Raw genomic sequence first — 27,085 nt, forward strand, 5'->3', positions numbered from 1 at the left:
TCATCGGGAGTCACATGACCTGGGGAGTCACGTGAGCTGTTGCATGCAACCTGTTGCATTTCCTCTGAATTGCTGCATCTCAGGTTGCAGGCAACCCGTTGCATCTCCTTTGAGTTGCTGCATCTCAGGTTGCATGCAACCTGTTACATCTCCTCTGTTGCTGCATCTCAGGCTGCATGCAACCTGTTGCATCTCCTCTGAGTTGCTGCATCTTGGGTTGCATAAAGCCTGCTGCATCTCAGGCTGCATGCAACCTGTTGCATCTCCTCTGAGTTGCATGCAACGCGCGGTTACGCCGACGCCGACGGCGACGGCGACGGCGACGCCGCTCAGGCTGGAAACGGGCCCCTAAGCGCTGCGCTCTAAAAAAGGAAAAATTACCGCATCTCCACGTGGTGAATGATGTTGATTGGGGCGAAGCTCGGGTGGTGCTGTGTGGTTTTCTTCTTTTTCTTTTTTTAAGAAGACAGATGGGATGGCAACTCAGAACCCCCTACTCTTTTTTGGAGCGCAGCTCTTAGGGGCCCGTTCCCGGCTTGAGCGGCGTCAGCGTCGCCGTCGGCGTCGGTGTAACCAAGGTCACCCCAAGGTTACATTACCCCCAAGGTCACCCCAAGGTCACATGAGCCCTCCCCCAGAGGTCACGTGACCCCTCCCCCAGGGTCACGTGACACCCAAAGTCACGTGACCCCCGAGGTCACGTGACCACCCCCAGGGTCACGTGACCCCCCCCCCGCCGAGGTCACGTGACCTCCCCTATGACGTCATCGTCACTGATGACGTCACCGGCATCCGCATCGTCACCCTCATCATCACTGATGACGTCATCAGTGACGTCACTAATGTCCTCACCGGCATCCGCATCGTCATCGTCATCATCACTGATGACGTCATCAGTGATGTCACTGATGATGTCACCGGCATCCGCATTGTCATCGTCATCATCACGGATGACGGCATCAGTGACGTCACTGATGACGTCACCGACATCCGCATCGTCAACGTCATCATCGCTGATGACGTCATCGGAGTCCGCATCGTCATTGTCACTGATGACGTCATCAGTGACGTCACTGATGACATCATCAGTGACAATGACGATGCGGACTCCGATGACGTCATCATCGGCATCGTCACGTGACCCCCAAGGTCACGTGACCCCACCAGGTCACTTCACCCCCTCCCCAGTACCCTTCCCTCCTCCTACTCAAGAGCTGCGCTCTAATTCGGTGTTACAGGGAGTCGTAAACGGCTTTCACTTTTTTTTCTTCTTTTTCTTGATAGAGATTTTGGTCATAGGTTGTGCTGATGGTGCCGTTTTCATTCATGTCAGTAGAAGAATGTGTTGTTTTCTTCTTTTTCTTTTTCTAAGAAGACAGATGGAATGGCAACTCCAGAACCCCCTAGTCTTTTTTTTTCTTCTTTTTTTTGATAGTGATTTTGGTCATAGGTAGTGCTGATGGTGCCGTTTTCAATCATGTCAGTAGAAGAATGTGTGGTTTTCTTCTTTTTCTTTTTTTTAAGAAGACAAATGGGATGGCAACTCCAGAACCCCCTACTCTTTTTTTTTTCTTCTTCTTTTTCTTGATAGTGATTTTGGTCATAGGTAGTGCTGATGGTGCCGTTTTCAATCATGTCAGTAGAAGAATGTGTGGTTTTCTTCTTTTTCTTTTTTTAAGAAGACAAATGGGATGGCAACTCCAGAACCCCCTACTCTTTTTTTTTCTTCTTCTTTTTCTTGAGAGTGATTTTGGTCATAGGTAGTGCTGATGGTGCCGTTTTCAATCATGTCAATAGAAGAATGTGTGGTTTTCTTCTTTTTCTTTTTTTTTTTTAAGAAGACAGATGGGATGGCATCTCAGAGCCCCCTATTTGTTTTTCTTGTTTTTCTTTTTTTTTTCACCTTTTTTCATTCTTTTCTTGCTCTCGCTGCTGAACTCACGAGCAGGGGCTCGTGAGCTCCTGCTCCTGAGCTCGCGAGCAGGGGCACGCCGGACGGCGGACGGACATACGGACATGGCTAGCCCTAAAGTCACGCTAGCCCCTAAGGAGCTTGGCCCCTAAAAGACTAGCGAAGGGCGCGAGCCGTCGCTCGATTCAAAGTGCTATGTATACTAATCCAGATCTATTTACCCAAAGGACACCGTTACCGGCAATGAGGGCAATCTTTTCTGGGCTGGTTTCTCCCGAAACAAAAGCAGTCGGTCGTATGCAGGACAGGTTCTCCTCGCCCCAGCTGTCGGTGCGTAGAGGAATTCGGGTGGCACTGAAAATAAATGCATAATACGAATAATACCGCCTTACATAGAGCTTCCTGATTTTATTTGGAGCAAACTGGTGCTCGACTTCCTGGGATATAGTTTCGGTTATACTTAGTATGATTTTGCTAGTTTTATCTCGATTTGTCATTTAATGTTATATTAAATGTCACTCCTCTTTCGTTGAGACGACGGCTTTACATTCAAGAGCATTCTACCAAAATTGTGCTTAACATGGTTTTCTCGCCCTTCTGTTGGCACTTGATCGGGCTTCCTTGACTGATAAATCGTGTCTGTTCCCCTTCGTTTTGGCTTACTTTGTGCTGCGCCCATGACGTTCTTTCTAGGAGCTATCGTTTTTTTTGGGGTCTTGGTTTTTTGTTGCTTTGTTGCGTGTTCGGCATGGTGTTTTTTGTTTATGCTTGCAAAGATGGAGCCCACGGCATGGTTGGAAACCGCAGCGGAAACATCAACGGTTGATGAGGACGTTGTAGCCACGCTGCTGAACCTGATGCGCATGGTCATCGCCAGAGTCTTGATGGCAGCAGCCCGATATTCGGTCACGCATGACCGTTCCAGCATCCACCGGCTGACGTCAATCGTCTGGCTGACTTCCTGGGCTCGTTTGCTCGAAGCTGGTTAACTAACCGCGGTTAACCGGATTTCCCTACGATGGGGAATTTTGGGTCACGTGACCGGCAGAGTAAGGACGGCGGGGAAACATGGCGGTGCCCCGGTGAGTGAGCGCCGCTCGCTTTGGAACTAATACGGCGTAGTAGGTGCAGTAGCGGGCGCGTTAGTCAGCAATGAATGGTGCAGGAGGTTTTCGCGTTGCCTTACCTCACTTAAAACGCAAAACATGAGCAATGACCTCGTCGCATTTTTTAGATAGACTTTTGACTCTGGCCATTCCTAAGCCTAAATGAACGCGATAGTTGTCGGCATGGCAACGTCTTTGGAAAGTGGATTGCCTTGACTCAATTGGCCGGGTATTGATAGCACAAAAAAGCAGAGAGCGTTCCCATAGCTACCTTTTGCTAAATTTCAAAAGCACCGAGGTGCATGCTACGAGTGTAGTTACACGCGCTGCACCTGCTGGCGTCTGACGCAATAACTGTTCTGAAGCAAAAAGCCTAAAACAAATTTTGCCGTCCACGCGCGTTCGTCAAAGATTTAGTATAATTATTTACTTCGAATCTTTTATAAGAGGAAGGCCAGCGCGCGCGGATCATAGAATTACACTTCCAGCGTTCTTCTCGATGTTCGGGTAATTTACTAATAGGTCAATTTTCACTGAAGTCGAATCACAGGTTTTTCAATTTATGACGGTGTTATATACAGTTCTTACATGCTGGCCAACCATGCTGCCGGTGTACCGCCCGCGGTTTCGCTGGAGTCGCCGATAGCCACCACAAGTTAACACTACTATTGCGTCTCTCTCATTGCTGCCTCTTGGCTTCCCTGATGGTGTCTCCCGTATGGGAGACTAAACGTCTGATTAAACTGTTATTTCTGTTATGTCAGGTCGGTGTAGTTTGTATTGCCTTGAAAAAAATGCTTCATCTGCCCCTGACGGCCCCTGACGTCAAATAATGAGTGGAAGCTATTTGCTGGTGGAGTGAATCCAAGGTAGCCAATTGTGCTTCGGCTTTGTTCACCAAACCTTCGGTATTACGTTCTGGCCTAGGTAATCTTTACTAGTGAGCATAGGTGGGCATTTTAAGCTGTCCTCACTCAAGCTCACGATCACCATTTTTTCCTCAATTAGAACTCACGCCCACTCACGATCACGATTTATTCAAAATAGGATCATCACCCGGACTCACCCTCACGGTTCAACGCAAAACCAAAACTCACTCGCCGTCATCATCACGGTCGTCACGCTCACAGATCATCACGGTCATCACCCTCACAGGTCATCGAGAATCATCTGACTCACAGGTCATCACACTCACAGATTCTCACGGTCCTCACACTCACAGGTCATCACACTCACAGATCCTCACGGTCCTCATACTCACAGGTCATCACGGTCCTCACGGCACACACTCACAGCTCCTCACGGTCCTCACACTCAGAGGTCATCATGCTCATCACACTCACAGGTCCTCACGGTCCTCACACTCACAGCTCCTCACGGTCCTCACACTCGCAGGTCCTCGCGGTCCTCACCCTCACACTCGCAGGTCCTCGCGGTCCTCACACTCACACAGGTCCTCACGGTCCTCACACAGGTCTTCACGCTCATCACACTCACAGGTCCTCACACTCACAAGTCATCACGCTTGCCGGTTGCTTTCTTTGTGCTTTTCTTTTGTTTCTCTGAGGCCGTTGGTTTGTCTTCGCGTGAGTCGTGCGGCGGGGAAGCTACCCCAATACAGTGAACTTCTGAGCCACTAATCCAATTTGAAAGAAATGCACTAGGTTAATGTTTATGCTCCGCACGTTTCTACCAAATTTCGTAAACCTGGATGAATTAAGAAAGAAACTAAATGCAAGCTGACGAAAGTGGGTGCGTTTAACTTTCGCCTGCTGACAAAGGCGGCGGAAAAACACAAACGCGCCTTCCGACAGGTTACGCAGACGTCGCAGTGATTAGAGCATCGCCTCGCTGTACATACCTCGCTCATTTGTACACAGAAAAACAATTACTACATATATCACCCCGTTTCTTTTTTTGTGCCACCCACAGGTACTTCTAAGGAAGTTTATGCAGAATGTATATATAATAAACATATGCATCGACCCAATTTTTTTTTTGGGGGGGGGGGTGGCAGGAGGGGGTAGGGGAGAACGGTTATATTAGGTAGGGTGGCTTCACGTGACGACGGTTTGAAATCTCACCATAATCCCTGTTGACAGTGGTGTCTGTCAGTCGTATGCTATTCTAGGAACAGAGGCCGCGGTGACCGAGTTTTCTCACTCGAGTTGCTTCTGCTTTTGTTGATCGACCGTGCTTGCCGGAGTACACTCTTAAAAAAAAAAAGGAGTAGTACTTCGTCCTACCCCGGTTTAGTCCCTCCCTTTTCATTGATCCCTTCAGGTCAAAGTTTTGAACCGTTAAGAGGAGTGCTTTTGATCCCTACAGCAGGGCATCAGGGACTAAACGTAACTCTTCAGGGGATTAATTATGGTCCCTTGAGCGCCGTCGTGTTTATAATTGGGGGAGTAACTTTGATCCCTTTGGGGATCAACAGTGGTGATTGGCGGACTAACTTTTTTTATTAGGGACTAAAGTTCGTCCCTTTGGGGATTAATTTTGCCACTTAAAGGGATGATATTTATAGTGACGGGGGAGCAACTTTCGTCCCTTTGGGGATTAATTTTGCCACTTAAAGGGATGATATTTATAGTGACGGGGGAGTAACTTTCGTCCCTTTGAGGATCAATTTTGACCCTTTTAGGGATTAATTTTATAGTATTGAGAGGGTAATTTTCGTCCTTTTGTGAACGAATTTTGACACTTTTAGAGCCGAAATTAATAGTAATGAGACCCTTTAGCTGTGAATAGGAGTGAAAGGTTTGCGGCATTGAACAGCTTCCTATTCAGAAAAGGCAGATTGTGCAACTTGTTTGAAAAGGTATATCTTCTGAAAAGTTGCACAAAGTGTCTTTTCAGAGCAGGGAGGTATTCAATACCTCAGACCTTCCACTCCCATTCACAGCTAAATATTGCAGTACATATGAAAAGTCGCACACCTTTATTTGGAAAAAGCAAGCCTTTGTTGTGAAAGAAGCTGCGAAGACTGGATATGCGGACAACACTCGTAGAAATTTCAGGCAGGTTTTTTTACAGCTAACATAACCATTTTACGAAACATTGCACCAGCTATCTGTAGAAAAAAAAGTAGCACTTTCATTGTGGAAATATATTTATTCTAGAACTACACAACACTGTAAATGAAAACAATTGCACATCACAAGAAAGTATACAAGAAAATACTGCCATCTTGGCACTGAAGAACTTGCCGAAATTTTATATGACTAGCATATATATAGGAATCTACAATGGTTCTTAGTGCTGCTGAACGAGCCCGAAACATTGGTGCCCGCACATTAAAAGTTAAAGCATTCACTGAATGTGCATGTTACCTGTTGAAATTGTAAGGAATTTCGCCTCCTTCCTGTGAAAAATTAGACGAACTTGCCAGGGCCTACGGTGGACATGCTTGCAGCGTTAGCAATGCTTGTAAACTGCGTTGTCATTTTGTTCTAAGCAAGGGAAGCAGAAGGCGATCTCATCTGCTCGTTGTGCCTACCGGGAGTTACAACCATCGCTAACTCTATCATCTGCAGACATGACTGCTATTGACACTGGTCAGTTTGTTGGTCTTATTTTTCATGTGAAGGGAGCTAAGCTTTGAAATTTCTGCAGGAAAAATTCACATTTGGTGAAATCTTAATTGAGCTTTCTACATGCAGGATCTGATTGTTCTGGCTCGTTTCACAGCACTAAAACATAATGTAGACACCGTAATATCCATTCAAAAATAAGAAAACTTGTCGAAAAAAAAAAAAGCTAACAAGAGACAGCTCTTTTTAATGTCGTTTGTTCCCTTTTTTAATGAAAATGACTATAAAAAATCAAACACCTTAGTAAAAGAGCTCCCAATCATAAAATGTGAGGCAGTAAAATTACTAGTATATTTATAAATTAAAAAAAGAAAAAACCTGGGAAAGGTTTTTGGCCTGTAGGACATATCTGCTCAAGAAATTACTAGTATATAAGATGACTCAAGTCCCCAGGCTCGACCTAAAATGGACCGTAAAAATTGACGCCTGTACGTAGCGATCTAAATTTTTCGTCATAGGTGTATTTCACAGGTCGTTTTTTTAATTACAAAGCGCAGCTCTTTTTCTGTAAATAATAGGGCGAATAAACTTGCCACGGTCTACGACGTGAAGGCGACGATTTTTACGGTCCCTTTTTGATCGAGCCCGGTGACTTGGGTCACCCTATATTTATAAATAAAAACAAAAAACAAAACAGAACAAAAATTTTGCCATGGGTTTTAGACCTTCAGGAATGCATGTGCTCAAGAAAGTAAAAATAATGTTCACTTAAATGCGAATGCATTCCTTCAATGCATTACACAAGCCCAGAACAACATTCTTTTAACAACATGTGTGGAAAAACTTTTTTTTTTAAATTTAGGATGGTCAGCAGCCTTGTGTCCATGCAGCCCAGCTTTGAATGTTTGAGACCTACAAGTCTCTCTAAACAAACAAATGTGCAAAAATATTTAACGAAGTACTGAAGGTCGAAAACCCATGCCAGGCAGACACGAAGTGCCGCAGCTTCCAGAGGGTCCTCTGTCTCATAAGCCAGATTTACAAAAAGCACACTGCCGCGCTCTGCTGGGGTCCTGGGACACACTTCGATGGAATAGACTGCGGGGAACGTCTGAAACAAAGGTTGGGAATTAAATTGCTAAATTGGTCATTGGAGCAGCTAGAATATCCTCTCCAGGCTAGGTCATTATCGGGTACCTAAACTTCACCACGTTGTTCGACTGGTGAGCAAAGGAGTAGCACAAACAACGCAAAAGATGGACCATCTCCGGTCAACAGTAATTTTCGGGAGCACTGCGATATCTAAAACTCCTAGATGCGGTTGATGTATATGAAAAGGCTCTTAACACGGATTCATCTAATGCCTTGCATTAAAGCCAGAAAGGTATTTCGTTTATAACGAAAAATTCAGCCTTCAGGCCCAAAATACAAACGTGAGATTGTCATTTACGGATATTGTTGATCATATTCAGCCCATATCTGAACAGGACGGGTATATTTCAAATTTCGTTAAGTATCCCTTTAAAATATTTTCATACCACAGAGCACAGACACTTCAGAATTTTTTTGTCCAACCACCATCTACACTATACTCTGTATCACCTTAGTCAGGGCGCAGCGGATGCTGCGAGCCATCAGAGCTAATCCAAAGCTGTGCGGGTGTCATGTGTCCTTAGAGAGTGGGCGCGGCGACATGTGTTATGTGCTATGTTCAAAGAGCACGATTAAATGGGATTGCTCTTAGCATCCGCTGCATCCGGACATAGGGTGAAACAGTAATACCATGCAGTCAAATCCTACCAGGTGAGAAATAACGGCCTGATTTTGTTTCCTCATATGCACACAGTTAATAACAGAATAATCACCCATGCTAGTAGATTGTTTTTTAAACTAATCCTTTCAATTGTGCTCAGTGCCAAGTGTCACAGCAATTCAACACAAAATATGAAGGCTCTATTTAAGCATCACATCAGTAATGCAAATTTATATTTCTTTTTAAATACAGCCATTCCCCCATTTTTTTTAATGTTACTCATCACCAGACGGTCACTCAGAATTTAAAATTAATGTACAGAAGCATTTGGAATTTCAGATGCCGTACAGATAACTGTTAGATATCTCGAATTGAATTTACATAGTTTGCACCCACCTATCACATGAACTGAGTTGGCACCAATTCGGTTGCAATAGAAAGCTAGCTGGATTGGGACTTCCGCTAACAGTCAATGAAGGCTAAATTGTAAAGCAGGTATACCTTGTTTCTCCGATTCTTTAACATCATCCATCCTTTCAACAGTCTGGTAGAAAATGTCCGGCTTTGTCTTGCCCTCTGTCAGTTCAAGGGCGGTCGCCAGGTTTTCTGAGGCAATTTAAAAAGAGAGTTGCTCGGCATCGACGCTTGTGATGCGATGAAACTCAGCAAAAATCTGAAATAAAAATAGGTGATCTTTAGTGAGCCAATAAATCGTAAACTACCCTGTAGAAAAGCAGGAGATAAGAAAAAAAGATTCCCAATTTATTATGAGAAACAGAATCGTATTTGCAAAGATGTCAGTGGGATAATAAAAGACTCGTGGTGCTTGCTTTTGCCATGGAGGAAGTGCCAGTTAATAAGACTATGATGTTGTTATCAGTTTTCTGAAAGTAATTCGTTCCAAGCACATCTCATTATGCTTGTGATCACCTTTAGTTTTGCCCGTGCTTTGAGAAGTGCTGTTAATACTTACTTTAAAATAAACAAAGGAATAAAAACAAGTATGAAGTACCCCAATTTTCCACATAAGCCAACTAATTCAGAATGTGCAGTGTTTTTGGTTGGCCAGTTACGATCAGATACATCTCAGCTGCACCAAATCTCGCTCAGCAGGAGGAACCTACCAAAATATAAAGCTATTTGCTCGGTTTTCTAGCCCTCCAGAAATATAACTAAAACTCAAGTATTTTCTTATAATGCTGCTATAAAAAAGGCAAGCAAGAAGTGGCCTATGAGGAGAATTTTTTTTAAAGGCACGTTGAACTTGAATTCCCACTGAATTGAGCAACAGGGCAAGGACAGTGTGCTTGCTCTCTTGAAAACTTCCAACAGGTTGGCAGGGCAGTGCCATTTTAAACCTTGTTATCACATTGGGTATGCTCTCAGATCCAGCCAGCTGTCGATCATAAAACTGGTGACCATGCTTTCTGCGCATACACATGTGCATGAGGGCAGGGTCAGGTAATGAAATACTTGTCCAGAGAGCCTGTAGTTTCTGCCAACCCGTAAGCTGAGCCCTTGGAAGGAAATTAATAGCAAAAGACGAACAACTTCATTTACTGCAAATGTGCTGAAAAAGAAAAGTGTAATACAACAAAGGGTAAAGTGCACCTTTTTTTATGTCTTCTACATCATGAAGCCTTACAATGATCTCGCAGAACAGGGCCGGTCTTGGTTTTCCCTCAGTCACCATGAAAACAGTTGGCAGGTTTTCTGAGGCAACATTCATAAATCGCTCCTTTGCCTTGGCGCCAGTACTAATACAAAAAGACACTGCAAAGATCTGCAAGAAACATTATTTTCACATTTTCAGTCTACTTGAAGATATTTGTAAACTGCTCTTTTTAAAAGAAAAAGCGAAAAAAATCGTGACTTATCAGTTGTAACAAAATCGTAATTGATGTAAGTGGGATAAAAAAGGAGACCCATCATGGTGCCAGACTTCACCATGACAGGACTAACGGCGCATTTATGCCAGGACTGGAGCCGCAACTGCAAAGCAGATCTGTGCGTTGAGGAACATTTTCCCCAACCGCGTCACCGAGATCTCCCTGCAGGAGCTTCCATTCGCTCGCAGCGCGAATGCACCATAATGGGGGTGGTCGTGGTCTTATCAGGGAACTTACTGCTCCTAAAAGCATGAGCAACATCGTTAGTAAGCAACATATTACCTTGTCTGTGAGCTTTAGGGCTGGATAGTCGTCTACGGTGTTGAAGATTGTAGGGTTTATGCTGATGTACCCTCCTTGCCCAAAAGTCCTCTCCATGGCATCTTTCACCATCTCCATATACGTAGTAGCTCCCTTCCTTTCTCTTCTCATTGCGTCCATGTGGCCGGCTAGGAAATTCCGATCTTCAGTCGTAAGCGAGGATGCTTGCAGCTTCTGAAAATTAGAAGGAACGAAGTAAACCAACCTTGAACATAGTAAAAACACTCAGAGATTTCGAAAAAGAAAGGACAGGCAGACATAGTCTTAATTATCTAGCACCAGCTCGTTTTCGCCCTAAACCTCATAAATCAACCCTTTTCCATATGTCTGTTCTCCACCTGTGGTCGAATTTCTTTTTTTTTTTTGCTACATCAAAAGTAGTTATTTTAATAACATTCAAGAGACAAAGAAGCCTACAAGTGCGAAATCAATAGTTTAAGGAGCTCAATAATCAAAGATTAGTCAGTTAGTTCAATGCCTCCTAGATCGCAAGGCTTTAGTGTTGCTGGATTCTACCCCCTCTCATAGGTCATCGCAAGGCTGACTGGAAAAAGTGCTGCATTTGCATTCAGCTGGAACACGTATTCTCACCAACTGAACACGAGTTCTAGGCCAATGCTAACATAGCATTGTCCACTATATACCCTGCACTGAAATATGATAACCGAGAAAGAAAATTAAGGGCTAAGGTATTGGTATTTAGGAGGTGCTAGGCCAACTCAAAATTAAAGTGTCCTTTAAATGAAGCTGAAGCAACATTGTGTGTCGTGATAACTGTTCATGGCATGTGCAAATTTATTTTTACGTGACTTGTTTTTATTTTTGATTGCAGCTACTTCTGTTCCAAAATGACGATGCTATGTGGTAATACTCTATTATTTATGTAAGATACTGTCATAAAGCATAGTGTCTGTCATAACCAGAATTTATTAATGCGAAATCGAATGACAGACCAGAGGAGAAAATTGCACCCTAAAGGAACCCTGAAAAAGAATTCTTTTAAACAGTTTATAAGGGACACAAGTGCCAAAAAAATAAATTTTGCGCAAAAACATTTTTTAGCAATATTGACGGCGCGAGATTAATTTTCTATTAATTTCATGACGTCACGGAATAATAATACACAATTTTCCCCTCAATAAGTTTGGCATACTATTTCTCCACCTCAACGCGATGGCCAAGGCAATCCACCTCTCCTCCCCGCACCCGAAAGAAAACAAGTGGAAAGGACGTGACTACCGACTAAATCGCGTCTGTGACCCATGACCTGTCGATTTTTTTTTTGTTTGTTGCATATTTAATATTGTTCACTTGTTACTATATTAATATCTTTATTTTATGTATGTCCCTCTCCCCCTCTGTAATGCCTTCGGGCCCTGCATGTATTTTCAATAAATAAATAAATAAATAAATATTAGTCTAATTTTTTTTTGTTTATTCGCGTAAAATTTATTTTTCGACACGCGTGTCCTAACCGGACTGTTTGAAAATGCTTAGAGTCCAAAGCAATGAAAATGCTCAGAGCCCAAAGGGAACACAGCTATCAATAACAAGCATAAAAAAAAAAAAAAAAAACTTTTGAACGAAGATCACAAGAGCAGCTTTGAAGAATACAACACACATTTCGAAGCCACGAGCACAAGTTACACAGGGCGAAAGCAAACTGCGCCGCGGAGCCGACCAGCATCGGCCGAAACATAGAGGGCCGAAAGACACAAGGAAACCCGCAGAGAAAGTAAAAACATAAAATAATGCTTCACTAAACGCGCGCGTGCACGACTTCGCGGCACCGCTCAATTTCGTCGATACGTGCTCCTACAACGTTTCGTCGAGTTTGTTTTGTTTCGTTCACCACGGGGATTGCATTATTGGTTTAATTTCGTTCGCCGCAAACCTACCTCAACTAAAGCGGACTTGCCCAGGCGACTCTGATACGCCACAAATGAATTGGCGATCGCCGCTTTCAAACCGTCCGCACCACGCGCTGAAACCCTTCGCTCCGCTCGGAGACACTTTAATATTGATCGAGAACATGTTTATTTACGCATATCGGATACGACCATACATTTCGCCTAAGAGCGTAAGCGCGAAACTTTACTCTCGAGGCGCGAGCTCGCACCAGGCCTCATGCGAACCGCAACGGTTTCGTCAAGCTCGCATCGCCTTGGTCGCCGACCGAGGCGATATGTGCGGAAAGACGCTTCCGATGAAGCGTCGCAAGGTTGGTCGATGAAACGAACACGGGTACTTTTCGATGAACCTAAGTGGCATTAAAACGCTGCTGCGTCGACGAAACCATCTGCCGGTGTAACAACGTTTGTTTGATGAACTGATTGCCGCCGGGTCTAGTTTTGAAGTGCTAGGCCTCGTTTGCACGCTAACATAGACGAGTACGAGCCCGACCGCGTCAGAGAGCGAGCGCCTATCGTACAGGGTAACCCTGCGACTTTATGAAGTACGTTCTGAAATGACTATAACATTTCTGCTGCTCAACAAGTAGCCAAAGCAATCAAAACTCACCGTCCAATCGGTCGCCACTCCGACTGCATCCGACGAGGCTTCCACCGCACCGCCACAGGTCAACTGGGTCAATCGTCACCTCCAGTTCAAACTCGGGCGCGCGCGCGGCAGTCGGAGAGTAGGTAGCCTCGTCTCCGGCGCCTCGGCGTCGCTCGGATTCCGTTCTCATGTTTTTCGCGGCCGGAAACATTCAACGAATATGCGCGTGTAGTCACAATTTCTAAATCCCGGGGCCAAAATCTTGTTTTGCCAAGGCTTCTTTCCAAAATAGCTACTCGAGTGATGCTTCGTCCACTTCATAGAATGCTTGCGGCAGCCATTATTGGCGAGGGGACTAAAGTATTCGTTAGGGGATCAACTCCAGCGGGAGCAACGAAATGCCCGCGGGACGAACTGCTCGAGTTACCGCTTCTGAATAGAGGGCGCTAGGGTCGCGGGGATGAAAGATGGCGATTGGTCCCTTTGCGAGCGCTCCTCCAAGCCCCATAGAGAATACACGCGATTTTCTGCCATTTTACGAAAATTCTAATTTAATAACCGCTACTCCGATTTTTTCAAACTTTTTTGTTATAAAAAGATTGATTCTTCGTCCAAATATCCCACCGAGCATATTTTTCATAAAAAATTTTATTATATTTTATATTAAATCGTGAAATCGGTTGGAATCGGCTGTTTTGACATGTTAACGTTAGAACGCGTTTTTAAAAACCTGTGAATTTCGAACTACAAATGTTTCTGGTGGAATATCTGCGGAATTTAACACGGAATTCAATTATATTCGAATTATAGCTGTAAGTACATCCGTTCTGTAACTACGTGGAAAAAACTGAACCAAGGTGATGTGGCTTGATTTTCCTTGTTTGGACGGTCACGACTAGTTCGAAGAGCGGCGCGTGAGGGCGCCACGGTTCCGCCACGCAGGCTGCCCTGATTTTGTATTACTCCGCGCGCATGCGCTCTCAGTAACGCGCTTGTGGTGGTCCAGAGACGGCAAGACCCGTCCAGTCAGAGTGGTTTTGTTCTTCGGAGTGGGTGTCAGGCGGACAGCTGTGCGTGTTTTCAAAGGCCGTTGTCGCAGCTATGGGTCCAAAGAGGTATAAATATGGCAAGCGAAAGGTCTTGAAGTCGCAAACAGAGTTTACTCGTAAGCGACCCTCTGCTGAAACTACGGATGGTGAGGTTTCAGGTGAGGTTGAGTCATCGTGTCGTAGCGCTCGTGGTTCAGTTTGTGAGAGAAATCCAGGCGATGCTGGTGCTGCGACCGCGGAAGACTCGCCGTTCGCTCTTGACGAACAGGTAGAACCTGCAGGGGAACCAGGCGGTTCTTCAGAACGAATAGGCTTCTGTGTGGATGAAGATGTGATCCGACCTTCAGAACAAGCGCAAGCATCCACGTCCGTTTTGGAGGGTCGTCGCGTTGTCGACATCGGTCATTTGTTTCGGTCGGTACAAGGAGCTTGCGACCATGCCCCATTCTCTTGCTCGTTCGCAGACATGGCGTTCGTGTCCGAACAGAGACGCGGGCTGCACAGTTCCTTCACGTTCGTTTGCAAGATGTGCAACAAAAAGGCTGTGATTGAGTCTGAGGTACTTCCTCACACAGCGGAAGCAAAGTCTCGCATGGACGTGAACACTGCCGCGGTCTCGGGAATAATTTCCGTTGGTTGCAAGTTATCGAACTTGGCAGAGCTTTTAGCTTCAATGAATGTGCCGGCGATGTCCAGGAAGACCTTTGCGAACTGCGAGAAGGAATTGACTCGGGGTGTTGAAGATGCCGCTTGGCAAGCCATGCAACAGGCCGGAGTTGAAGAAGCGAGGCGCGCGAGGGAATCTGGCGAGATCGATGCCGAAGGCTGTCCGCTTGTGACCGTCGTTGCGGACGGTGCATGGTCAAAGCGATCTTACAAGAACAAATACGACGCTCCTTCTGGCATGGTAAGTACTACATTTCTTCCTCTCAGAGGGATGCAAATTTTGATCATAGATATAATATGCATTTCTTTAGAGTGCGTTCGAAAGAAATCCGAAGCATGTTTTTCTCGCCGCGAAAATACATTATATATTGTCGAACGCTCAGTCTCTGTCGCTAGGCGGCATTTGGGCGGAGGCTGAGCATTTGACAATGCGTAGTTTATTTTTATGAGGAGATGACCGTGGTTAGAATGCCGCTTTATTGTACCTGTGTTTCTGTGAATGCAAGATTTGTTTCGGCAACTGGGGTCCGACGATTTCTCACGAAGCATTGAAAACAGTTATGCTTCTTGTGTGCCTGTTTTAGTGACCTCTGTTTTATGTAGTACATTCCGAATATACGCGGTGCCATGCAATCAGTTCGTCGAATGACGTTTCATAGACAGCTCGTTTCTTCGAAGATGCACTTTTGCATCGATAAATCCTTCCGTCGGAAATAGCCGGCGTTCGTTTCATCGATACACCTTATGACGTTTCGTCGAATTTTTCTATTATGTGCATGCATGTTCGTGCTCGCGCCTGCGTACGTAAGTGCGCGTCCGTGTCTGCGTGTGCGCGTGCACGCGCGAGATTTTTTGTGCGTGCTTGTACATGCGTGTTTGCCTGCCTACGCGTGAATTAAAAGTTAATTAAAATGCGCGCGTCGCGCTTGTCTGTGTTCACATTATTATACGTGCATGTGCGTGGGTTTTTACACGCGTGGGCGTGTGCCTTCATATGTGCGAATGCGTGCGTGTGCACGGGCTTGTCCGTGCGTACGTGAATGCGCATCCGTGCTTGCGCGTGCGTGCGCGTACATCCGCGTACCTGTGTTCGCGCATGCGTATGCGGGCCTACTTCGTGCGTGTGTGCTGGCGCGTGCGTGCTTGAGTGGGCGCGTATGTACTTGGGCTTACGTTCGCACGCATGGTCGTGCGTGTTTGCGTGCGCATAATTAAACGTGCGTGTTGCGCCTGCACGCGCGGGCGTGTACATGCCTGTGCCCATGTGTGTGTACGTGCGTGGCCTTGCGTACGCGTGCCTGCATGTGCGTGCAGGTCGCTGCCTGCATGCGTGTCCATGTGCGCGCATGAAAGTGCGCGTTTTCGCGTGCTTGCGTGCCTGCGCAATATCGCACGCAGCGCAGGCGCAGCGTGTGATATTTCGCGGAGGAGAGCTACTACGCATGCTTAGAAGGCGTCCCATAGTCTAGTAAGGAGAGATGACAGCTCGTAGAAGGCGTTTATTGGAAAGTTCTATCGACCTTTCTAAAAACGCCTTATATATTATTTATTCTAATTGTTTGTAACGCTGCCTGAATGAGAAAGAATCGTGCTATAGGGTAAATATATTTTTAGTTGCACCAAACGTATTTCATGAAAAATAAAAAAAAGAGTAGCATTAGGACCAGGCACGTAGCCCGGGGGGGGGGGGGGGGGGCAATCTTTCATTTTGCTGAGGCCCCCTTCTCTCCCCTCCCTCCTTCTCATACAGCATTTTGTCATGGGCTCTCTCCCCCCCCCCCCCCCCCCCCCCCCCGAAACAAAATCCTGGCTAAGTGCCTGGTTAGTATGCTTTTAATTTTGTCATTACCTTACCCGACTTGGGTGTCAGTATAGTAAGTTACAGGTCAAGAAGGTAGCGGCAAATACCACCTCCGCATCGAATCACGTCTCATTGTTTCCGAGACGTCGTGAGAGAGGGTTTTGCCTTCCTGTGAATATTTGCTTTATCTTTCGACTTCGACTTAGCATTGTGAAAGCCACAAGAGGTAGATTAGAACTCCCACCCTCCGATGGATACAAATGTCCCTTTGAGGGGTTCGGTTCCCTCTCCGAGAAATACAAAGGTCACAAGTTGGCATTAGGGTGCCTTCGTGTGTGCTTCGCATAGAGTGATGCCAACTGCCTGTTTCTCTTTCCCACACCCTCTTCCACCGCCATTTTGTTCCTCTCATTGTTTCCCCGTGCGCCGGAAAGTGGCCTTTGTGTCCATCGGTCCTCCCATCCGAGGGGCAAAATGCTAATCCTCCCTCCGTGGGTTCCACAACGCTGCTCCGAACTTGTGAGATAAGGTGCTCGTTTCCGGGAGGGTTATAAGCCCCACGGATTATCGTCGAGAACCAAAATGGCTGCTGGTTTGTCGGCGAGTGGTATTACAAAGGGTGGTATCACCCTAGCAAAGCGCACATGACGGCTCCCTAGTTGACATCACTCTGTAGCCGATATCTATTCATTGAAGCGGAACAAGGGGCGTGTCCAGTGAACTATTCTTTCAACTGCGGATGGATTTGAAACGGGCGCATCACGCTTATGGGAGGAGCTTCTCCTACCTTCTTGACTTGTAACCGACTGTCGGAACAAGGTTTTTGTGCAGTCAGGCGGCTATTTAACAAGGACTTAGAATTGTTTTAATTTATTAGCATTTCAATTAACTTTGTAATTATTGATTTTAGAGGGCATATTGCAGATATGGAATTGAAGCCCAAGCTCCGTATACTCCAACGGCACGCTGAAATAAGCTCACAAAAAATCTCTGCGGGTGCTACCGGGCAAACTATTACACCACTGCAAACCGTAACTCTAAGGGAAAGGTATGACAGCGTCATCGAATAATTTGTCCGGTAGCACCTGCAGCGATTTTTTCTGTGTTAATTTCAGCATGCGGTTGGAGCATACGGAGGTTGAGCTTCAATTTCGTAACTGCAATATGCCCTCTAAAGTCAATAATTAAAAGTTAATTAAAATGTTAACTAAATATCTCCGTTAATTAGCCGCATAATTCTACCAACAACCTTGTTCTTAGTTACCCCCAAGTCATTTCTTTTAAAGAGTCCCTAATGCCACTTTTCTTTCTTTATTTATCATGTTATACATTTGGTGCAACTAGAAAAAACACCCGGTTTTACAACTTAATAAATAAAGCATGACGATTCTAGAGACCAGGAAAGATAACTATCTTACTTAGCTAAACAGTGTTTTAACAATGCTCGAATTGTCTTGTAGCACTGTGCGATTAGCCTACATGATCCGACCGCGCGGTAATCACTTATTACAATTATTCACCTTTTTTTTTTTTTTTTCACGCAGGCAGCTATTGTTGGCCACAGTACCCACAAAGTCCTGTTCCTTGGCGTCAGGAACAAGTTTTGCATAATGTGCGCAAGAACGAAGCCCGGAGAAACGCCGCCAGACCACAGGTGCTTCAAGAACTGGCAGGGGAGCTGAACGGGCATGGAGAAGGACATAATTGTTGAAGGTTTCCGTCAAAGCGTCGTGATGCATGGCGTCAAATACACTCGTCTCATTGCAGATGGTGATTCCAGCACATATAGGGCAATCTTGGAAGCGGCTCCATACGGAAACCAGGTGGTCCAAAAGATTGAATGCAGGAATCACATCCTCCGTAACTACAGTGGACACCTTAGAGAGGTAGCTCAGAGAAAGAGGTCGACACCAGTCCCGGCAGCATTGAGGAACCTCGTCCTGCAGAATTCAGTTCGTCTGAGGTTTGGTGTAGCCACGGCCATCAAAGCGAGAGCAGCAGGTGAGGATCGTCCTTTGCGTGCAAAAACCGAGGACTTGGCAAGGGACATTCGAAATGGGCCAAGTCACGTGTTTGGGCAGCACGACAATTGTGCCCCATACTTTTGCAAGGGCCCAAAGCCAGGAGAAGTGAATCATGTGCCTGAACTGAAGCGATGTGGCTTGTACGATGAGGTCGCGATTGCAGCAAATCGTGTTGCCAACAATGCCAGCAGCCTGATCCTGGACGTTGACAACAACTCAGCAGAGCATGTGAACTCTCTGGTGGCGAAGTTTGTTGGCGGCAAGCGTATTAACTACTCGCAAAGGGGGTCGTACCGACTGCGTTGCCTTGGAGCCCCTGTCGCTTTCAATTCGCCAGGAGGGTATCACCGAGCAGTTCACAAATCTGTGTGCAAGAAGAGTCCCGGAAAATACACGAAGGTGTATCAGATGGCGCTGGCATCGCGTCGGGCTGCGAGAAAGAAGCGAAAGCTGTTGCAGCAGCCTCGTGCAAGACGCTGCCTGATCATGGCATCTTCCTCTAGGCGTTGTGGGCCTGACGCAGATTATGGCCCTCAGGCACAGCAACCAGACATGGAACCAGAGACGTTCCAGCACACTTGTCAGGTATTTCTGGAGTCTCTTAGTCTGTCGGTTGAGGGTAGATCGGAGCTCGAACGGGCCACTCAGGGACAGGCCGCATGCCCGAGATGGAAAGAGGAGCGGAAAAAGCGACTGACTGCTTCCTCCTTCGGCAAGGTTTGTAAGATGAAGCCAACAACAAGCTGCGCAAAGACGGTGGTAGGGCTTCTCTACAAGGAATTCAGTTCACCAGCAACACAGTATGGCAACGATCAAGAGCCTCTGGCTCTAAGAAGGCTCGAGGCTGACATGGGAGTTTCTGTAGAAAAGTGTGGGCTTTTCGTTGATCGGGAGCACCCGTACCTTGGAGCAAGCCCTGATGGGCTGGTGAATGACGACAGCCTGGTTGAGGTTAAGTCTTCTTACACAGCCCGTGGCCTCACTGTGTTGGAGGGAGTCAAGCAGAAGAAGATCAAGTGTGTCACGGAAACAGATGGACGTTTCAGTCTCATCAGGACGCACAACTTCTGGTACCAAGTTCAAGGACAACTGCACATCACAGGGCGTCAGTTTTGCCTCTTCGTTATATGGACGGGAAGCGACATCTCCATCGAGAAAATCGCTCGAGACGATCAGTTCTGGGAAACTCAGATGCTCCCACAGCTCCAGAAGTTTTACCGCTACTGTCTGCTTCCAGAAATCGTTGATCCCCGACAAAGTCGAAGCATGCCCATCAGGGACCCTGACTACATCCTTGAGGCAATTAGGGAGAAAGCCCAGAAGGCACCGAAGACGAAGAAAGCGAAAAAATGAGAAAGCATTAAGCCTGCAGCAACAGCAAGCGCGTGAAAATCTTTTCCGGTGTGCTCTTACATTGTATAGTTGTTTCTTACGTTCTCACTGATACCAGCGCGCTCACCTCAAAATGCAACGCAAGTGTTTTGTCGATGTTTCATGATACTAACCAAGCTGACGTTCTGTTTGCCGTTCCTCCCGTGCCTTTCGTTCAATTTTTGCGCGGCGTAGGAACGACATGGTGTTAGATATGTGCGTTCTCTCTGTTCATTAGCTTTTTCGTGATACCGCCGATTACCTCTCCAGTTTCATTTTACTGTCCAAGTCGACGTTTTGTTTGCCGTTCCTCCCGCGCCTTCCGTTCAATTTTTGCGCGGCATGGGAACGACATGGTGTAGCATATGTGTGCTATCTCCGTCCATTAGCTTAGTTGTTTCATGATACCGCCCATTACCCCTCCACTTTCATTTTACTGTCCAAGTCGACGTTTTGTTTGCCGTTCCTCCGTGCCTTTCGTTCAATTTTTGCGCGGTATGGGAACGACATTGTGTTGCATATGTGTGTTCTCTTCATCCATTAGCTTCGTACTTTCACGATACCGTCCAAGCTTCCGTCTCCTTCTGGATAACTCTTGACACGGTATGGGAACGACACGGTGCTTGCATATGTGTGTTCTCTTCATCCATTAGCTTCATACTTTCACGATACCGTCCAAGCTTCCGTCTCCTCCCGGATAACTCTTGACACAGTATGGGAACGACACAGTGCTTGCATATGTGTGTTCTCTTCATCCATTAGCTTCGTACTTCCCCGATACCGTCCAAGCTTCCGTCTCCTCCCGGATAACTCTTGACACGGTATGGGAACGACACGGTGCTTGCATATGTGTGTTCTCTTCATCCATTAGCTTCGTACTTCCACGATACCGTCCAAGCTTCCGTCTCCTCCCGGATAACTCTTGACACGGTATGGGAACGACACAGTGCTTGCCTATGTGTGTTCTCTTCATTCATTAGCTTCGTACTTCCACGATACCGTCCAAGCTTCCTTCTCCTCCCGGATAACTCTTGACACGGTATGGGAACGACACAGTGCTTGCATATGTGTGTTCTCTTCATCCATTAGCTTCGTACTTCCACGATACCGTCCAAGCTTCCGTCTCCTCCCAGATAACTCTTGACACGGTATGGGAACGACACGGTGCTTGCATATGTGTGTTCTCTTCATCCATTAGCTTCGTACTTCCACGATACCGTCCAAGCTTCCGTCTCCTCCCGGATAACTCTTGACACGGTATGGGAACGACACAGTGCTTGCATATGTGTGTTCTCTTCATCCATTAGCTTCGTACTTCCACGATACCGTCCAAGCTTCCGTCTCCTCCCGGATAACTCTTGACACGGTATGGGAACGACACGGTGCTTGCATAAGTGTGTTCTCTTCATCCATTAGCTTCGTACTTCCACGATACCGTCCAAGCTTCCGTCTCCTCCCAGATAACTCTTGACACGGTATGGGAACGACACGGTGCTTGCATATGTGTGTTCTCTTCATCCATTAGCTTCGTACTTCCACGATACCGTCCAAGCTTCCGTCTCCTCCCGGATAACTCTTGACACGGTATGGGAACGACACAGTGCTTGCATATGTGTGTTCTCTTCATCCATTAGCTTCGTACTTCCACGATACCGTCCAAGCTTCCGTCTCCTCCCGGATAACTCTTGACACGGTATGGGAACGACACGGTGCTTGCATAAGTGTGTTCTCTTCATCCATTAGCTTCGTACTTCCACGATACCGTCCAAGCTTCCGTCTCCTCCCAGATAACTCTTGACACGGTATGGGAACGACACGGTGCTTGCATATCCACGATACCGTCCAAGCTTCCGTCTCCTCCCGGATAACTCTTGACACGGTATGGGAACGACACAGTGCTTGCATATGTGTGTTCTCTTCATCCATTAGCTTCGCCCTATTGAAAAAACCAGCTTAAGCTGGTCTCAGCTTCAAGCTGGGTTATTGCCCCAGCATGCCCATTTTGGCATGCTGGTCATGGTGGTTGATCTGGTCCCAGCTTCAAGCTGGGTTATTGCCCCAGCATGCCCAGTTTGGCATCCTGGTCATGATGGTTGATCTGGTCCCAGCTTCGAGCTGGGTTATTGCCCCAGCATGCCCAGTTTGGCATGCTGGTCATGTTGGTTATACTGGTCATGCCGGTGGACTTCCCAACCAGTATAACCTGTTTAAATTAATACACAGGATAAACAAGCCAAGCTCTTCGGAAAAGCCAACTCGGCATCCAATTTATTATTTTCGTACTTGCGGCCGCCTCACATGAACTCAGATGCTACATATCCTCGGCGCTGACACAATACTAACCGGCGCGCAGACAGTGGTTCTCGGTGCAAAGCCAACAATGTTAATAAAACCATATTGTTTTTCTTTCAACACGAAAAATACTAGACACACGCCGAAACAGGCAATAGCTAAAGAAAAAATTACTCGGATGAGAGAAGCGAACCTGGGTCCCGCCAGTGATGGCTGCGAAGCGGCAACTTGCGTGGTCGGCAGAGGCGAGGAAATCCGTGTGGCTTGGATGGCATTGGCGACACCGACAGCCCTCGGCACCACCGTCATTCACGAGCACAAACACGTTGGAAGACACGAAGTGACGCCTCAGTCGGAGTATCCGACATCTTCCCGCACTGAACGGAGTCCCGCTCGCTGTCTCCTCAAAATCCGCTTCGCTTGCATCGTCGTTCAACTAGTCTCCAAACAACGCGCACACAGCCGTCCCTTCGAAAGTCTGCCTAAGATAGCCAAACCAGGGTTGCCAGGCAGTTTCGAGCTGAAACCGCCAAAAGCCAAACAGTGTAGCCCAGAAGCAGCCAAATGCAAGAGATTTATGTAGCCCAAAAGGAGCCATATTCTGCAGAGCCCAAAAAATTGTGCGCTTGAATGTGCGAGCTCAATTCAAAGGCACTGCGTCTGCATATCTAGGGTTTAGAAGCAGCTTGCAAGATCTACGACATCTTGAAATGTATTGAACGTTTTATTTCAAACACAAAAGTACAACAATTTTCCACACGCGTTTTTGCAGTCACATAGTTATGAAGCACTCGATCGTGCCCGGCTCACCCGCCTCATACCTGATTTCCGTGTTAAAACGGGCAAAAACTTCTTCAGTAGGGCTGATGTCCTTACAGAACTCGTTCTTCCCAAGGAAAGCAAACTTTACATAGAGGACGTTTTGAAGAGTTGGAAAGGACATGTTCTACCTTAGGACTGACTTTGTGAGGGACACGTGACTCGGCGGTATTCGACATGGAGAGTGTCGGCAGCGCGATGGCAAGCTCGAATAGCAACGGAGACAGGGCTGCTCCTGCGCATTGATCATGGCCTTGTTCAGAATATTTATTGTCCCGAATTTGTTGTCTTTTGTTATGGTTCATTTTTCTTTAAAAGAAACTTTCATGTTTCACGGAAAAGCCTCCTTCGTTATATCCGGTACAGCACGAGTGATCGGGCGGCATCAAATTCTGCAGGATGTTTTTAGTTGCCTTTAGTATCATTTTTCCTCGGATGATATGCTTCCTGTGGGAGGATGGTGGGAAACCCGAGGAAATAAGAGACGCCAGTAAGAAGAAGAAAGAACTTGGGAGCATAAAATAAGTCACAATTATTACAAAAGCGATGTCGTCGGAGCTGAATCTAGGTCACGGTAGCTCACTTGAGCTAATAGGTTCTGGCATCACGCCCACGAATCTTCACGCAGAAAATCCCTGAAAGCGAGAATCCAGAAAGGGTGGACTGTCGCTTTGTGTCCATGCTGAAGTGTCTTTTGTACAACTACTCTAAACCAAGCAAAAAAAAAAAAAAAGTGCCGCGTTAGGATTTAAAATAGCCCAAAAATAGCCACATAGCCAACCGCCAAATTCCGACGCCAAATGCATGACAAAGTAGCCCAATTTGACTATTAATAGCCCAACCTGGCAACCCTGAGCCAAACGCGTCTAAAATTCTCCGTTCCTACCACTCTCTCTTTCTTTTCTCACACACAAAGGTAGCTTTTAGTGCTCCTGACGCGCCCTGTCGTCTACCAAAACAAGAGGACAAAGAACAGGACGTGGCCTCGCTCCATCCTAAGCCGACCTTGGCGCGCGCGCTCCCAGCAATGCCAGTTCGGCTATCTCTAGCCGACCTTGGCGTCCGCACTCCCAGCATGACCAGCTTGACCACCACGGTTATTAGTTCGACAAGATTCACCAGCTTGTCTCCCAGCATGACCACCTTGTCTCCCAGCTTGACCACATTGGCTCCATGGAAAACCAGTTTGACAAGTTAGAACCAGACTGGCTCCCAGCTACACCAGATTGAATCTAAAACCAGATTCTAGTTAGACCATGCTGGTTTTTACTTAAACCAGACTCACCACCTTAAATTCTACCTTGCCCAGCTTAAACCAGCTTGTTTCCAGTTAAACCAGTTTGATTACCACATTGACCAGATTGACCAGCTTAGTTACCAGCTTGGCCAGTTTGATTTTCATGCTGGTTTTTCCAATAGGGCGTACTTCCACGATACCGTCCAAGCTTCCGTCTCCTCCCGGATAACTCTTGACACGGTATGGGAACGACACGGTGCTTGCATATGTGTGTTCTCTTCATCCATTAGCTTCGTACTTCCACGATACCGTCCAAGCTTCCGTCTCCTCCCGGATAACTCTTGACACGGTATGGGAACGACACGGTGCTTGCATAAGTGTGTTCTCTTCATCCATTAGCTTCGTACTTCCACGATACCGTCCAAGCTTCCGTCTCCTCCCAGATAACTCTTGACACGGTATGGGAACGACACGGTGCTTGCATATGTGTGTTCTCTTCATCCATTAGCTTCGTACTTCCACGATACCGTCCAAGCTTCCGTCTCCTCCCGGATAACTCTTGACACGGTATGGGAACGACACAGTGCTTGCATAAGTGTGTTCTCTTCATCCATTAGCTTCGTACTTTCACGATACCGTCCAAGCTTCCGTCTCCTCCCGGATAACTCTTGACACGGTATGGGAACGACACAGTGCTTGCATATGTGTGTTCTCTTCATCCATTAGCTTCGTACTTCCACGATACCGTCCAAGCTTCCGTCTCCTCCCGGATAACTCTTGACACGGTATGGGAACGACACAGTGCTTGCATATGTGTGCTCTTCATCCATTAGCTTCGTACTTCCACGATACCGTCCAAGCTTCCGTCTCCTCCCGGATAACTCTTGACACGGTATGGGAACGACACAGTGCTTGCATATGTGTGTTCTCTTCATCCATTAGCTTCGTACTTCCACGATACCGTCCAAGCTTCCGTCTCCTCCCGGATAACTCTTGACACGGTATGGGAACGACACAGTGCTTGCATATGTGTGTTCTCTTCATTCATTAGCTTCGTACTTCCACGATACCGTCCAAGCTTCCGTCTCCTCCCGGATAACTCTTGACACGGTATGGGAACGACACAGTGCTTGCATATGTGTGTTCTCTTCATCCATTAGCTTCGTACTTCCACGATACCGTCCAAGCTTCCGTCTCCTCCCGGATAACTCTTGACACGGTATGGGAACGACACAGTGCTTCCATATGTGTGTTCTCTTCATCCATTAGCTTCGTACTTCCACGATACCGTCCAAGCTTCCGTCTCCTCCCGGATAACTCTTGACACGGTATGGGAACGACACAGTGCTTGCATATGTGTGTTCTCTTCATTCATTAGCTTCGTACTTCCACGATACCGTCCAAGCTTCCTTCTCCTTCTGGATAACTCTTGACACGGTATGGGAACGACACAGTGCTTGCATATGTGTGTTCTCTTCATCCATTAGCTTCGTACTTCCACGATACCGTCCAAGCTTCCGTCTCCTCCCGGATAACTCTTGACACGGTATGGGAACGACACAGTGCTTGCATATGTGTGTTCTCTTCATCCATTAGCTTCGTACTTCCACGATACCGTCCAAGCTTCCGTCTCCTCCCGGATAACTCTTGACACGGTATGGGAACGACACGGTGCTTGCATATGTGTGTTCTCTTCATCCATTAGCTTCGTACTTCCACGATACCGTCCAAGCTTCCGTCTCCTCCCGGATAACTCTTGACACGGTATGGGAACGACACGGTGCTTGCATATGTGTGTTCTCTTCATCCATTAGCTTCGTACTTCCACGATACCGTCCAAGCTTCCGTCTCCTCCCGGATAACTCTTGACACGGTATGGGAACGACACGGTGCTTGCATATGTGTGTTCTCTTCATCCATTAGCTTCGTACTTCCACGATACCGTCCAAGCTTCCGTCTCCTCCAGGATAACTCTTGACACGGTATGGGAACGACACGGTGCTTGCATATGTGTGTTCTCTTCATCCATTAGCTTCGTACTTCCACGATACCGTCCAAGCTTCCGTCTCCTCCCGGATAACTCTTGACACGGTATGGGAACGACACGGTGCTTGCATATGTGTGTTCTCTTCATCCATTAGCTTCGTACTTCCACGATACAGTCCAAGCTTCCGTCTCCTCCAGGATAACTCTTGACACGGTATGGGAACGACACGGTGCTTGCATATGTGTGTTCTCTTCATCCATTAGCTTCGTACTTCCACGATACCGTCCAAGCTTCCGTCTCCTCCCGGATAACTCTTGACACGGTATGGGAACGACACGGTGCTTGCATATGTGTGTTCTCTTCATCCATTAGCTTCGTACTTCCACGATACCGTCCAAGCTTCCGTCTCCTCCCGGATAACTCTTGACACGGTATGGGAACGACACGGTGCTTGCATATGTGTGTTCTCTTCATCCATTAGCTTCGTACTTCCACGATACCGTCCAAGCTTCCGTCTCCTCCCGGATAACTCTTGACACGGTATGGGAACGACACGGTGCTTGCATATGTGTGTTCTCTTCATCCATTAGCTTCGTACTTCCACGATACCGTCCAAGCTTCCGTCTCCTCCCGGATAACTCTTGACACGGTATGGGAACGACACGGTGCTTGCATATGTGTGTTCTCTTCATCCATTAGCTTCGTACTTCCACGATACCGTCCAAGCTTCCGTCTCCTCCCGGATAACTCTTGACACGGTATGGGAACGACACGATGCTTGCATATGTGTGTTCTCTTCATCCATTAGCTTCGTACTTCCACGATA

General features: G+C 46.7%; 1 protein-coding gene across 1 annotated transcript; it reads left to right on the plus strand.

Annotated features, from left to right (window-relative positions):
* Window positions 1–14,114: 14,114 nt before the first annotated feature.
* On the plus strand, window positions 14,115–18,211 carry LOC120849343. The gene is made up of 4 exons (XM_042288054.1): window positions 14,115–14,128; window positions 14,231–14,741; window positions 14,838–14,969; window positions 18,074–18,211. Exons 1-4 carry the CDS (start codon window positions 14,115–14,117, stop codon window positions 18,209–18,211), a joined length of 795 nt encoding a protein of 264 aa, XP_042143988.1.
* The last annotated feature ends 8,874 nt before the right edge of the window (window positions 18,212–27,085 follow it).

Source organism: Ixodes scapularis, unplaced genomic scaffold, assembly GCF_016920785.2.
Source record: "Ixodes scapularis isolate PalLabHiFi unplaced genomic scaffold, ASM1692078v2 ptg001031l_1___fragment_1__unscaffolded, whole genome shotgun sequence".
Classification (NCBI taxonomy): domain Eukaryota; kingdom Metazoa; phylum Arthropoda; class Arachnida; order Ixodida; family Ixodidae; genus Ixodes; species Ixodes scapularis.